Here is a 15506-nt window from a genome sequence, read left to right as displayed (position 1 = left end):
CCTGTTAGCTTTTACACCAAGGAGTTGGGGAGGGGAGGGGTTCGGCCACCAGAGTAGAAAATGGCTGCACCCCTTCAGTTATCCGCAAATCCGCCTCAAAATGTCCTGTAACATAAACCCAACTCTAACTATCACTTTCTGTTGGCCTGATTGTGGCCTTCGTGTGACTATTTGACAACTCTATCCACTCTCCTTCAATGCGCACACACTCTCTTTGTGTGTGTGTGTGTTTTTTTTTTACATACTTGTGGGTTTCTGAAATCCCTGTGCGCTTGTCAGGGTCGGTGACAGCTGGCAACAGCGTGTGTCGACACCCTGTTGGACGTGACGAGCTCGAGCCATGTGTAGAATCCGTGTGTGGTTTTGCGGTAAAGCCAGATCTATGTGTTTAGAGAGGCACACTGACACTTGATAGACAGATTTAGCAGCTTTTTTCCCCCCTCTGTGTGTCTGCATGTGTGTTCCTCAGTGCCTGGTCATTTGTCTTTTCACATAGACACAAATGTGTCACTGGTGTGATTTGTCTTACATTGCTCTGATCACCTGTGTCTCCCTCACCAGTTGCAGTGGAGACTCCTACATGGCCTATGCCGAGGATAGTTCTTAATAAACACAGCAAAGACCTGACTTTGTTTTTCTACACTTGTAAAACCAGTGTGAAGCCACATCAGTACACCACTAAAACATTGCATGTTTTCTGAATTTCTGTGTCCAACCACATTTCAGAGAGATTTAGTTCAGGTTTTTCCTAAAACGTTTTCTCAAGATTTTGTACGATTTTGTTTGAAGGTTTGACTTTTCTCTTTAAGAACTTTAATATGTAAAAAAGTGTGACGGGGACATTTACTTTTCCACTTGATGACATGACGAGTCATAAGCTATTTTATATTAGGTGTAGTAGAGGCAGTGTCATGCTAACCGTCCAGCTTCCCTTGACTTGAACACCTCACTAATTCCGACAAAATATACATTTGAGTTTTCTTCATACAGTAAAGGCATCCACACTGAAGAGTGTTGTTGTTGAGACAATCTGGGAATGCTTAGTTTGGTGCTCTAACTGAAAATATAAAGCCCAACCGATGTTTGGTAGCTAGTGACCGGTCAAGTCACCATCCAAGATCTTGGTGTGTCTCTGCAATGGTAAAAAAAAAAGTTCAGGTAGATGGTCTGATGGTCAAAATAAACATTTAGTGCCAAGTTAAAACCAAATTCTTAGTACTGGACTGCGCACCAAGATCTGGCTGAAGTTGTTCACAAAGCAGCTCCGTCCAACACCTTCTCAATGCCTCTCGACTCCGCTATGCATGGTTACACCGTCGTCAACCAGTATCAGCTAAGTGATACCAGTTCTTTCTTTTTCAACCAACTTCACTGGGGTTCCAAGCAGAGAGTTGGGCTGGAAATGTCAGAAGACTATTGACTGGCTAGGAAGTGGAGTCATTGGTTACTTCACAAGAACGGCTCTCTTACAATCTGACCTGCCAGCGACTGAGACTGACAAAAAAACCAAAGACGGAACAAAATGTTCAACATAGCTTCCATGTTGTCCATTGTTTCGTTATTTCATGTCTGTGTCGCATACAGATTATGTTGTGCTACTTTTCGGACTCTGGGGCCACCCAACTATATGGTGACCTCACCCTCTAGGACTGTTACTCAGTTGTAATGGAAAGCCACCCAAAGTGTGTTGAGTACAGCAGAGATGATCCACTTTGTGGTAGTACTGCACAAGGTTTTGTGTTAACATGTTACGTTTTGCCATTGTAAATTGTTGCACCACCTGGTTTGGTGGAAAATACCGACTGCCAAAAATTGCAAGGAAAGAACAATCCAAGTTTTTGTCAGCTAAGATAAGAAGATGTGCGTATTAAATGAACTCAAGCAAGAGTTTGTTCTCAGAATTGTTTTTTTACTAGCATCCCGTTCCTGCAACTGTTGCTCCACAACATTGGTGTGTATGTAATGATGGCATTTTAAAGCGCACGGGACTCTGTTTATCCTGGCATGTGTCCCCGTCGCACCCTTTCCAATGTCCAACCCATCCTCTCCATACGTGTGTGATGCTAGCAGCTGGTGGGCTCCTATAAATAGTCTTGGTCGGGATGCTTTGGAAAGACGAAATGTTGCCTCCTGAATTCCTTCTTTAGAGCATCTTTATCATGTATCTTCCATTTACTGGCGTTCCCACAGTTCCTCGGTGGCTTACATTACTGCTCCCAGGGCTATAATCACTGCACCTCAATGGTGCCGATCTCCCCTCCCACTTTGGAAGAAAATTAGTAGCATTATTTGAAGGACACAGATAGTTTTCAGTGTTTTGCTGCGGAAGCAGAGGGTATAAATACAAATTAAAGTGTAAATTGCAGTTGTACGGAGCTCTGTGATTGCACATATTTCTGCACGCTGGTAACAGATTGTGTCAGGACCTACTTTGTTACACAGCAGTGTGACGATGCTGGTCTAATGTTTGACTTGGCACTGAGCAGGTATGCGCCCCTATGTGTGTGTGGAAGATCAAGCCATCGGGGCGGATTGTTATTTCCTTAATCACGACTGTGTATACAGCGTAATGGACTCAACGCAGGAAGTGTGTCTTAAAGAGGGACAGGTGATGGATCTCTGGCGGCAAGTGGGATAATGGAGCAGTCCCAGATGCTTTGGGAAGAGACAGGTGTAGAGTAGTCTGTCTGTTAGCAGGTTGTGTGAAATGAGCACCTAGACTCCACCACATTACAGCAGCTCAATCTATCACGACTGCTGGATAATTTTGCGGTCTCGGTGAGTGATCGGGGTAGTATGTGTCATAAAGGCTCTACTTATTTGTAGTAACTCGTTTTCCTCCTGGCATTTGCTGATGTGAGTTATTCGATTAGAGTCGTCCTTGTGGATGAATTAGCTGTTAGCCGGAGCTGATTGACTGACCTGTCCACACTCGACTCCTGCAGACCGAGTGTCTGGCCGCCAGCGAGTTTTTAGTAGTTTTGAGGAATGATGTCATTTGTAATAGTGACAGGGCACCTGTGGTTGAGCATCAGCACGACCCTTTCACCCTTAAAGCTCAGCCACCACCACATTCACACACACACGCACACACACACACACACACCCAACCCACCCCACACACACACACACATTTCACATATATATGACTGCAAAGCCGTGCAATCGGACCCTTTTAACAGTGTAGCTTCAACAGTATGATCCCCCTCTGTGGGGTTTCATCTGGCCTCACCAGCTGTCCTCAGCTGTATGTCACCCTGACCGAGATCTCTCCCATGTATAACCTTCTCGCTCTCTCCAAAGGCACCAGAACTTGGAAATGTGTTGCAATAGTAGAATTTGTCTGCAATTTTTGTGATGGATCAAATCAAATAGTAGCTCAAGTAACTTGGAGGGCAATATAAAAGTTTTTCCCGCAAATTATTAGCTGTAGGTGAAAGTTACATTTTTGTTTCTCTTGATGAGGAAAAGGTTTTTCCTCACATCTACTGGGTTCCCCTCATGTTGTCGGTGACAAACCGTAAGACTGATTCTGACTTTACTTTAACAGTTTACATCTTTGTGAGCCACAAATGTGGATTGCATGACTAATAATGTCCTGTCAACAGATTTTTCTCAATCCTTCTTTACGCTAATTCTGAACTGTGTTAATTGATCTTCATTTTTCTTTTCTACACGTTAAACATATATTGTGTGGAAAAAATAGAAGAGTTTTTAACTCACTTGGTCTTGTCAATAATTGATTTGTTTTTCTTGGACAAGTCATTAGACAAGTCTTGTTTAGCTCCATAAACATTTCAGAAGGGCAAACAATGACCCGCCTATTTACAAACAGCAATTTTCCAAAATTTTATAATATAGAGTTTTATGTTTATTAAAATAAAAATGCAGCTTCAACATCATATGGAGTCAAGAGAACAAATTTCAAAATACATTTTTGATTTTGAAGGACCTGACTGACACATTTCTGCGTTTTCCTATCAAAGCAGTATTTGCATATTAATACTCTGCTGAGCTGCCAGGGGCCAATAAAAATATTTATTCCCTCTGTTTATTATTCTTGGCTCATACGTTGGCCAACGGAGCTCATCGGATTTCAAAACAAGCAGCACATAATTGTTTTTATCTATTAAACTGGGAACGTTGGGGGGGATTTTAACCCATAAACCAAACTTGTCATGCATGGAACCAGACAGAACCCATCAACAATTGAGCATCATGGCAGCAAAAATATAGAAACCCACAACTTAACAGCTGCAATGACTTTAACTGAGGACACAAATGCAAATATTCAAAACTGCCTTATGATTTTTTTTTTTTTGGCAGAACAAATTATATATATATAGCTGGATTTTGCCAGTATTTGATGTCAATAACTCTTCTCAACACAAGAAGCGCTTCACAACCCACACACTAAAGCTTTTGTTGTTACAGCTACAGGAGCAGATTTGTTTATGATCTCTGTTTTTAGAATGTCTGCTGGCGGTGACTCATAACTTCATCACACTTAAAAAGTGACTGTTGAGACTGTTGTTTTTCCCCACGGGGGATGAATCTTTTAGGCTAACGTGAAAACAAAACAAATGCTAGAGAAAGTATTACTCTATAATTAAATTGAATAACTTGATCCAGCTGCGATGAATTGGTGACGTGTCCAGGTTATACCCCCACCTCTCGCCCAATGACCCCGCGACCATGTCAGGACAAACAGGTATAGACAGTGGATGGATGGAACTTGATCTGAATCTGTTTATCTGTGACATAAAAGCAAAAGTTGTTCTTACTGTAGGTAAAATGTTTGAGTGTGGTAACAGTTGAGGGAGGGTCAACTCTGTTTCACAGCATCCTCCATATATGCACAAAAAACCTTAACAGAATGATGAGATATCCTCCGATATCTAACTATCATAGGATTGTTAGATATGCTCCTTTATCTGAAAAGTTAAAGTCTTGCCACTAACTCGCCCAATGTCCGTTTCTTCCAGATGGCCTCCATACAGTCAAAGCCACGTGTACGCTGCGCGTCACCATCATCACCGACGACATGCTGACCAACAGCATCACAGTGCGCCTGGAGAACATGTCGCAGGAGCGCTTCCTGTCTCCCCTCCTCAGCCTCTTCCTGGAAGGAGTGGCGGCTGTTCTGTCCACCAAGCGGGAAGCCGTGTTCGTGTTCAACATCCAGAACGACACCGACGTGCAGGGCTCCATCCTGAACGTCACCTTTTCGGCGCTCCAGCCCGGAGGCACGCCCGGTAAAGGGTTGTTCTTCCCCTCTGAGGACCTCCAGGAGCAGATCTACCTGAACAGGACGCTGCTGAGGCTGATTTCCTCTCAGGAGGTAGCCCACAAGTGAAAGCTGGGTGCGAAACAGAAAAGAGGTGCATGATGTCGACGTAACTCCAATGATGTCCTCTCTCTAGGTGTTGCCGTTTGATGACAACATCTGTCTGCGGGAGCCCTGCGAGAACTACATGAAGTGCGTCTCGGTGCTGAAGTTCGACAGCTCGCCGCCGTTCATCGCCTCCAACACGGTTCTTTTCCGTCCCATCCATCCCATCAATGGGCTCCGGTGCCGCTGCCCGGTGGGCTTCACCGGGGAATACTGCGAAACTGAGATTGACCTTTGCTACTCGGGGCCGTGCAAGAACAACGGAAGGTGCCGCAGCCGAGAGGGCGGGTACACCTGCGAGTGCCTGGAAGACTTCACAGGTAATCGATGATTCGGATTTACCAACTTGGTGTAATCGTCCGCTAATCCAGTTAATTTCTCTCCTGACAGTGGTTTACATGTGTACAGCAGAACAGCCAAACTGCTCTGACAAGTTTTTGGAGCAAATGTTGAAACGTATTTGACCCCACTGCAGAAAAGAAAAACAATGTTTTGTAATCCTGAATGCATAGCCACCTGCACACTTCCAATACTGAAGATTTATCACTGTCAAAAGGTGTGTGGAATGCTAAGATCTTGTATCAAATAACGTTTAGCCGAAGGACCAAAACTACTTTAACCCTGACATACAAGTTTGGTAGTGACGGATTTTTAAACCCTTTTCTTCTTATTTGACACTAATGACAAGTCAAAGCAGTCAGTAGTTAAATGAAAAGAAAGGAATTATTTTCTGATAAATTCCCATAAAGGTTTAAAACATTATTTTTGACTCATAATTTGAGATTTCCACAGATAAAATTTTCTGGTTTTAGTTTGTAATGTATTACATCAAATGCGTATTGCACTTAGGGGGGGATCAAATAATTATTAGTTTAATTAATCAGAAAGCAGGTCAGACTGCCATCAGTTGGAGTTACTCTAAACATTTGGCATAATGAGGTGGATGAATCTTTTGTGGCACAGATAGAGCATCTGCATAACTTAGCAGCAGATTAAATATTATTGTTAATTTGTGCTTATTGTTGTGTCTAATTTTTCTACATGTAAACACAAACAGTGCACAATTGGCTTTTAGGATAGCTTTTTAGAAGAAATTCAGAAACTGGACTTGGTTAAAATTTGCTGTTTGCATATAATGATCACACTAAGAGAACTTTATTGTTTGTTATATTTAAGCTAAAGGCTGGTGTGATAAAAAGAATCCCAACCGGTATTCATCTGGTTGCTGGGATTGATTCTGACTCAACCCAGAGTTCATGTGGCAGAAGTTGGGGAAGGCTCGGACGGGTCCATTCTTCCCACTAGAAACACTTAGTGAAATATTTCCTGGTGTCAGTGATCTTCCTGCTCTACTTCCCTCTCGTACATTCGATACTTGGTCCTCTCCGCGCCGCTGTCTCCCCCTAATAGAGCTGTGGCGGCCTCCGATAGTCCTCATGCCTCATCTTCGTCCATCTCTTCCAACGCTCTGCCTCTCCCTCTTCTTTCTCTTCCTCATATCTGATGCAATTACCTGATTATACCTGCCTTTGTCATTCACAGGGCTTTTTCGCCTGCCTCTCCCATGTCATCTTGTCCACTCAGCCTCCATATTTCCCTTTCCTACATCTCGGTGTCCCCTCTTTGAAGGTCACAGTTCAACTCTGGATAGTCGGGGCCATCAGGGCCCATTATGGGCCTGATGACAGCAGGGGCAGGAGTTGATTTGTTCTCCTTGGGTTTCCTACATTACGGGGAAACGGATCCTTATAATTCCCCCCTTTCGGAAAAAAGGATTATGTTGAGGATAGAAGGGCCATTAGCTGGTTCCAAGCTGTGATGTGATGGGGTCTGTATGCGCCTGGGGTGGGGAGATCATGTCTGGATGATGGCAGGTGGACGCACCGCACAGGAGACATATAGCAGAGGATATTTCTATCAGGAATTTAAATTAATAGGACCAGGAAGCTGGGCTCAGTTTGCCGATTTTGAACTATGCTACCTTGGTGTGTTCATTAAAGAGGAATTTCCCATGATAGGACTGAAAGTTAGGAAATCTCTTATAACAGATTTGATCATTCCCACTCTTGAATCAATCTGTTTAGCTGGGAAGTGAGTCATGCCAGGGTGCAAACAACATTTTTACAGACGAGTTAAAAAGAAGCACTTCAAAAACACAAAAGGTTACCAAGTATTTTATTTGAACAGATTCTACTGCAAATATCTCAGTACACTTGAAATAAGCTAAAACAAACTTAGAAATAACTTTTCAACAGAATGTAGGAAGTTATTTTAGGTCAATAATTCATTAATATTGATTTAAAAAAGGAAGCTCTAGTTCCACTGGCAGATTATTTCACTTAACATTTTGTGTTTTTGCAGTGATATTGTTTAATAACTAAACTTTGCTTTGAATTGCCCCATAACTTTTTCCCTGATCTGTCTGACTGTATTTTTTCTTTTTTCGCAAACTTTGCAGAACACCTGAATTTATATTAAGATTAAATTATACACAAGTTAGCCCCAAAAGGGGATGGAATACACTTACTACCACACTTTTTTTGATTGAAATGACTAAAAACAAAAGTAAAAAATTTGAAAGTTCTTCATCATTTTCCTTCAACTACTCAATGACAAACTCCTTTGTGTTGGTCTATAACAAAACCTCCCAATAAAGTACTCAGAAGTTTCTAATTCTACCATCGTAAAACATAAAAATGTTCAAGCAGCATGCAACTCATACTTTTGCAAGGCGCTGCAGCGGCTACATAAGCTTCTCTCAATCAAAGACTTTTTTTTTTAAAGAATTGAATTCCAGACCGATTACACTAGTCTGGATTTAAGTCAAGGGTGCACAGAATGCTTCAGAGAAAGGCTAAACTAACGATAATCTAATAAGACAACATGGTCATTAATCATCTGCCATTGCACTGCACGTTATCTCAAAAGAGCTCACAGAAGCGATTTATAAACGCTGCCTAACCAAACCTGCTTTTTTTCCTTTTAGGCGAGCATTGTGAGGTGAATGCGTCTTCGGGCCGCTGTGTTCCCGGTGTATGTAAGAACGGTGGGAAATGCGTCAACCGGCTTGCTGGAGGTTTCATGTGCGAGTGTCCGCCAGGGGAGTTCGAGAAGCCTTACTGTGAAATGACCACCCGCAGCTTCCCCGGCCAGTCGTTCGTAACATTCAGGGGTCTCCGACAAAGGTTCCACTTCACCGTTTCCTTCATGTATGTACCTTTTTCACTATGTCGTTACATGATGATAATAAGTCATTTTCTCTTTCTTTGACGAGCAGTTTTTCAGGTTAAGTTTCTAAGGAATAACCATTTTCCTGTGTGCAACTTAATTGGAAAATATGCAAAATTGCAAGGTGCATTAAAAAGGGCAACTAAAGTTTATTTCTGAAGCTCAAGTTCAGTGGTATCCAAACTGTTTGCCACTTGGGGCTTAAAATACACATGAGCTACACAACTAATATTTAAAAAAAAAAAAAAAAACTAATTTTAGTGTATTTATGTATTATTTTTTACTTTTACATCCTCAACAACAAACAAACAAACTAAACATGGAATATTTTCAGTGAAAGAAATGAAGAAGCCTGTCTTCATGTTTGATTAGAAAAGCATGGCCTGCTGTAACTCCACCTGTTACAGTTTATGGTTAAATTTAATCATTTCTGACTTGAATTCTGATGGCAACAAATAACCTAATGGCAGTTCTAGTTCAACAGTTTAACATTGTCTACATAACTAAATGCAGATTCTTTTAAAAAATTGTGTTATCAAAGCTATTCCTCAGCTCCAGAAACAGCTAATGAGTGTAGCTTGGGCTACTAACTGTAGTTCAATAAGCTAACATTATCTTGGTAGCCACAAACTGCCTAACTAGTTTGTTTCTTCAACTGAAATATGTAAAACTCCATATAAAGATAGAAAGATGCTATAAAAAGCAGTATTTATCTAGAATCTTCAACATGTAAAGTCGATTTAGAGCTTTTTATTTGATAAATAGCTTGATATGCTAGTTAGCATAGTTATGAGTGTCGCTCTACAACTTCCTTTTTCTTAACCACTAAAATTCTACATCTAATGGCAACAGAGTGCAATCCTGTCTAAGCAGTTGTGTAGTAAATGGTAACATAAAGAGTTCAATGAGCTAAAGTATAGCTTGGGCAGGCCCAGGCGTGTACACGCTTATCCATTGTAGCGAGACACACCACATCTGAATTTGCAACTTAATGAGGTTTGTTTCTCACACTCTCCACAAACCTGAAAGTGCTGGAGGACAAACAACAGCTGGTTGCGCAAGTTTTCTTATTCTCTCACAGTAAATATGAATACGAAGAGGTAAATTATAACCCCCACGTTTTGTTACCACTGAAAATAAAGGTGAGACCGATATTTTCAATTCATCTACAGCGTGAGGGCTAGAAAAGGTTTACAATGCGGTGAAAACAGGAAAGGCTGTGTGATGTTTTTCCTTATCAGTGCTTGGCTACAGCCATCCTGACTTCCTGCCCTCCTGGACTCGCTGGCATCTGTTGTCTGACTCCGCTGCCCTCACCTTCCACTCCAAACCTCAGCTTCGCCTCTGAACTCTGTACTCGCCTAAAACACACGAGTGCCCGGATGGTACAACTCGTGAATCTTTTAAGGCACGGAAATGGTTTCATCACTGAGCAACAAATCCTTTGAATACTTTCCTTGGCAAGAGTAAATTTTTCTCAGGAGCTCTTTTTTTTTTTTATCGTAAAGCCATCTTTAAGGTCTTTAAGGTCTTTAGTCTCACAGCCCCAGTCTGTTTGACTTGGAAATGGTATCGATAGTTATACAGGAAACTTAAGTTTGGAGACAAAGCAAAAATTCAGTCAGGTCACCAGTCCAGACACACCAATCAAAAGTGTCTTTGTTTTGCATCAATACTGGTTCTGATTTCAGATACTGAAGGTGAGCGCTTAATAAAAAGTTTCCAATTCGATATATATACTTCCAAAATTTCTTTGGTCAAATTAAAGTTCATGGTAATGTATTGGAAATGGTTGGCCCTTTGCAGTCCTAGGTATAAACCCATCTGTGAGACTGAGCAGTAATTTTTTGTTGCTACTTATAAAAACATAAAATAGATATTAGACATCGTCCTTTTAACTTTATGGTAGAAAGTAGCCCATTTTTATCATTATTATCAACAGCATTCTGTAGTCCCTAAGATAAAAATAATTTTCCAAAAGCTTGCAGACATTTCCAAAGCCAACTTCCCCCTTCAAGCAGATGGCACAATTTTATACCCGAATTTGCAGAAATGCAAAATGGCAAATGAAGAAATGACCAGGATGCCTCAACAGAAAATGTAACGTCCTTTGAAACTGCCCCTCACAACTTTTGTGCTTCCTCTGACAACGTATCTAAAACACCCAGCAGATACTGAAAGTGGTTAACCTTGAGACTTCTTCCCACAGTAGCAACTTCCACACCAAAAACTGTTGTTGTAAGCATGCCCTAGTTCAGCTCTAAAGCAGAGTGCATTCACTAATCTGTTGAGTGTACAACCAACCGATCAAGTGGAACATTGTCCGATGATTTGTTGGTGCATTTCTGAACATTTTAGGTGTGACATTTGCCAAATATCTAAGAATCGCTCTTTTTGCAGGTTTGCTACCCGAGAAAGAAATGCTCTGCTTCTCTACAACGGCAGGTTCAATGAGAAGCATGACTTCATCGCCCTGGAGATCATTGACGAACAGATTCATCTTACCTTCTCTGGAGGTCAGGTTTTTTTTTTTTTTTTTTACTGCGTATCTTCCGAACTGTTTATGTGTTTTTCTGCCACATTAACTCATGTATGAATGCTCATAATCTAAACGGACTCTCATAAATAAATACTAGCATTGTGTGCTTGCTTTTGATTAACGTTTACAGCTTTGACAGAGTGGATGCGTTGAAGCCAAGCTCTCATTGAAGTGCAGTCAGACATACGCCCAGAGTCATTGTTAATGTCGGTAACTGTTGGAACTGCAGATCAAACACGCTGACTTTGTACCGGCAACTGTTGTTTTCCCTTTCGGGCCGCTTTCCCATGGCACCGTACGGAGGAGGAATCCAGTCTAGTATGATTATCTTGGGTTGGAGCCGGTTTGGGAGACGGGCCAAGTCCTTGTGCCTTACTTCAGAACCATAAAACGACTAAACGCTAGACGCATGAATCATCAGAATTACATGTCTCCTTTAAGACAGAGGAATATCAAGGTAGATTGTCGATTTCTTTAGGTCACGAGATCATCCCTGTTTAGTCATACATACAAAAACATGCAGATACATTGCGTTTCCGTGGTGTTTGCTAATTTGTAGCTGGATTGATTGTCGTGTGCAAGTTGCTTCTGCCCTTGGCAAACAAAAGTACACCCTCCCTGGACTTTTGTCTTTCTTGTGTTGCATGATGAGTCTTGTGTCCAAATTAATTGTTAATGCTGGGAGAAAATAAGAACTATTTATGAGGCTAAGCTCTTTTAGTCTTAAACTCTCTCATCTCGACTCAAAGATTCAGGGTAAAGCCAGGAGTACACCCAGCCCTACCTACCAAAGTTAGGTGTAAAGAATCACCTCTTGGTTCTGGGGAGTAGAAAAGCACATTAAGGTTTATGAATCATCTTTTTATTTTGTTCTTCATTGATCACCCAGGTGAAACAAAAACCACGGTGTCTCCCTACATCCCCGGTGGAGTCAGCGACGGTCAATGGCACTCTGTCCAGCTCCATTACTACAACAAGGTAAAGAATGTTATCAGCTGCTCCTCCTCAGTTTCCTTCTCCTCTTCCCCTCCTTCCTCTTTAAGTTTGAATGGGTCGATTAAGACGTCCTTTGAAGCCCTTCAATCACATCCTAACTAGGTATTGTTAGCAACACTAACATTCTACAAAATAAGGAATATAGAAGTAACGGAGTTGGATCTTTCCGAAGAGCTCGGCCCATACCGCTGAGAGGAACTGCGCTGTAAATTAGCGAGTGTGGGAGCGGAGTGTGTGAAAAGGGGGCTCTCTTTGAAGCTACCGAAGCAGCTGACCTTGACTGCAGAGATAATCTTAACGGAGCAAGTTTGATTTGTGACATCTCCGCCTCAAACTCCCGCTGTGGATGCCAGCGCAGGAGGCCCCGGAGCCCTGGGCTTCAAAGGTCAAACGCTCACTAATTGTGCTCGAGTTGAGATCTGCTCGACTTCATGTAGTACCGGCGGATCATTGTCACAGACATAATCACAGGGCATCTGGATAGGTGCATTCAGAGTTTGGAAGTTGGGTTTTAAGATGTTCCCACGATGGTCTTCTTGCTTCTTGATCAGAAAATAGGCTGTGATCATTCTGCAAGCTGTCTCGTATGTCCTTTGGTATTATACTATTCAGGTTTAGATGATATTTGTTTACAGCAAACTTCCACAACCCACAGGCATTAAACGTTAAACCGTGAAGGGCGATAAGATAAGTGTCACCTTTGAAGAGGACACAAGCTATTGTGTGTCGCCTGGCTGTTTGCTCTACAGTTGTCGGAACAAGACTTTTCAATTATGACCATTTTAGACAACCCCAGTGCTAGACAACCCCAGTGCATTCTATCCCACGTAGCTCTAGAAATAGATGCGATTAGTTGTTTTGCAAGGCCTCGCTAATGTGTCGATACTTCTTGAACTTTTTCACATTTGACCCCGACTCCAAAGATAGAAGCTTTTCTACTAGGTCAATTAAATGACACATCAGCAGCCCGTGTCAAATTCTATGACACAGAATTTGACACAGGCTCCTCAAACATTCATGGCTTAAAAATACTTTACAATTGTAATTTCTGTCGTTTCATTATGTTTCTGAAGAGGAGCTACAGGCCTGACGAAGTGTGGTGAACATTTACTTTCAGCTCCCCCTGACTCAGTACTTTGTGCATTTGCCTCTACCAGCTATTCACATCTAGACTCCTAAACCTGTGACAAAATGGCTCAAACTCCAACCATTCCTAGTAGCGCTGACTAGATGTTTTTTTTTATTTATTTAGTCAACCTTCTTTTACCTTGCACAATATAAATTGGCCAAATTAAATTAAAAGGAAGCACAAAAGACAGATTCCAAATAATAAGATTAAATCAGCTGCTAATAGGTCGCTACTAAAAACCTAGATAGCATTAGCAGTTAGCATTAGCATCATAATAAAAATAAAGGGGCTGTTTACTGGATCTGTGACGCATGTTTAAAAATGAAAGAAACGGCTCAAGTGAGATGAGTTCAGATATTTTCAAATCAGTTTTGAGAAAAACTCAAAATCAAGTGGCGAGTGCCACAGCAGCACTGTGCATAATGTCACTCTGTACTTCGTGAGAACATAAATCAGGTGGAACCAAGCTCAATTCTCAAGCCTGAGAATAAAAGTTTTATTTTGTTTTTCTTTCTGCAGAAGCTAACCGGTTTCTTCCGAGGTGCTGCTGGATATAAATGCATCACACAGTTTGCATTTATAAAACACGTTTTGAACAATTTCTCCCACCTTCACCTTGATTTTGTTGACCTGCAACTCAAGATCCCCGCTTAGATTTGACAAAATGTGGGGGGAAAAAATTCAAGGACGAGTTATGCTTTTGCGTGACATCTCATTGGCGTCCCTGCACTTTTCAAACTTGTTGGGAAACCCCTATCAGGTACACCATTGTGTTTCAGTGACACCCATGGCTAGCAACCTATTAAAGGGATGACTCGTGTTCTTGTCGTAGCACTATCACGTTTCACAGGCTGTTCACCTCTTTTCTCTTGTCCGGTCTGTACTACGCTGTCCTGACAGAGAAGAATTCATCAAAGCTGATGAAGCGGGTTGCTGTACATCACGACGTTAGCTGCAGGGTCACATCTGTAGATCCTTTTCGAGGTGCGTTTGTCCTTCTCATGAGCTTCTGCAGAGTGTGCAGATGCCACAGAACAGGTAGAGTCTGTTGTCTAAACTTGCAGTAGTGCTCCTGCAGAGATGATTTGCAGGATACAGTCTGTTGGCTCTGAAATCTTCTGTTTTGTTTGCCCTTTGCGGCGTTGAGAGTTTGCTAGCGCGTCGCCCTTGGAAACGAGAGATTGATTGTTGCTTCAATCCAGTTCTGTTTACTTTGCTTTTTCTCATTTATTTAGCTCCGCTGATCCTGTAGGCTTCAGTTTTTTTTCCACACTGACGTGCAGACGCAGGACGTGCACACACGGAAACACACTTTTTTTTTTTTGTTTTACGCCGGTGTCGTGGTGTTACGAGCCGGTGAAGCGGTGGGTGGGTGTGTACCACCAGTGATTTGTAGACCCGGTGCCAAATTCCGTTAAACCAGCCCAAGGCTGGATGTGGCGCTGACACGGGGGTCAGATTTTCTTTGTCAGCTGAACGATCAGAAGTCAGAATTGACTCATGGTAATTTAATCCGGCCGCCGGGGGGGAGATTAGTGAAAATGTATCTGGCAGAAAGCAGGGACATTCTCACAATAGATTAGGCCTGTTGACATGTGAATGTTGGACATGAATGAATTCCACGCTTGCTACTCACTCATACAGACATTTATCTGAAGGTAGCATTGCTTACATAGCCCAGAGTGACAAAACTTAAGATGATATGATGTCATCCTGCTTCATGCTAAATTCTTGCAGCAGGAGCGTCGAAGCCAATTTTATTTTGGACCGGAGCAACATCGTGAACGCTCTCGAGGGCTGGTGGTGCCAGAATGTATTGATAAAATCCATTAACAAATTGTAGAAATGTTAATAAGTGGCTGCCTCTGCATTCGATAAGTACTTAATTTCATTATTCTCCGTTTATTCATGGTTAGTTTTAGGGAAACCTTTACATCCTTACAATCTGCCGCAGCTTTACTCACTTTACTTTACCAAACATGAACCGTCATTTATTAATAGTCTTAAAAACCGCACATACACACATGCTCACACGCACACACACTGTGCCAGATGATTAGGCCTGGGCAGAATTTCACTTTTACAAAAGTGTCTTTTTCAAAGTCTCAGTTGCTCTTTTTATCCGTATGAGGCTCCCCTGGTAAAAAAAACAAAAAAAAACGCAGTTCAAAGTTAACACTGAGGTTACCATAGTGACCGTCCTGCCCTTCTCATTGTTCTTT

General features: G+C 41.9%; 1 protein-coding gene across 4 annotated transcripts in view; it reads left to right on the top strand.

Moving 5' to 3' along the window:
- celsr1a (cadherin EGF LAG seven-pass G-type receptor 1a) overlaps positions 1-15506 on the top strand; it is an 83899-nt gene that overhangs the window by 31166 nt on the left and 37227 nt on the right. For all 4 annotated transcript variants that reach the window (XM_081603721.1, XM_081603719.1, XM_081603722.1 and 1 more), the window contains exons 2-6: positions 4986-5341; positions 5424-5712; positions 8379-8601; positions 11021-11136; positions 12049-12137. In XM_081603721.1, the coding sequence (XP_081459847.1) occupies positions 4986-5341; positions 5424-5712; positions 8379-8601; positions 11021-11136; positions 12049-12137 (1073 nt within the window). The remainder of the gene's footprint in view (positions 1-4985; positions 5342-5423; positions 5713-8378; positions 8602-11020; positions 11137-12048; positions 12138-15506) is intronic.

The sequence above is a fragment of the Poecilia reticulata genome, chromosome 23, assembly GCF_904066995.2.
Source record: "Poecilia reticulata chromosome 23, P_reticulata-male-v2, whole genome shotgun sequence".
Taxonomy (NCBI): Eukaryota; Metazoa; Chordata; class Actinopteri; order Cyprinodontiformes; family Poeciliidae; genus Poecilia; species Poecilia reticulata.
This window is presented reverse-complemented; position numbering and strand designations above follow the sequence as displayed.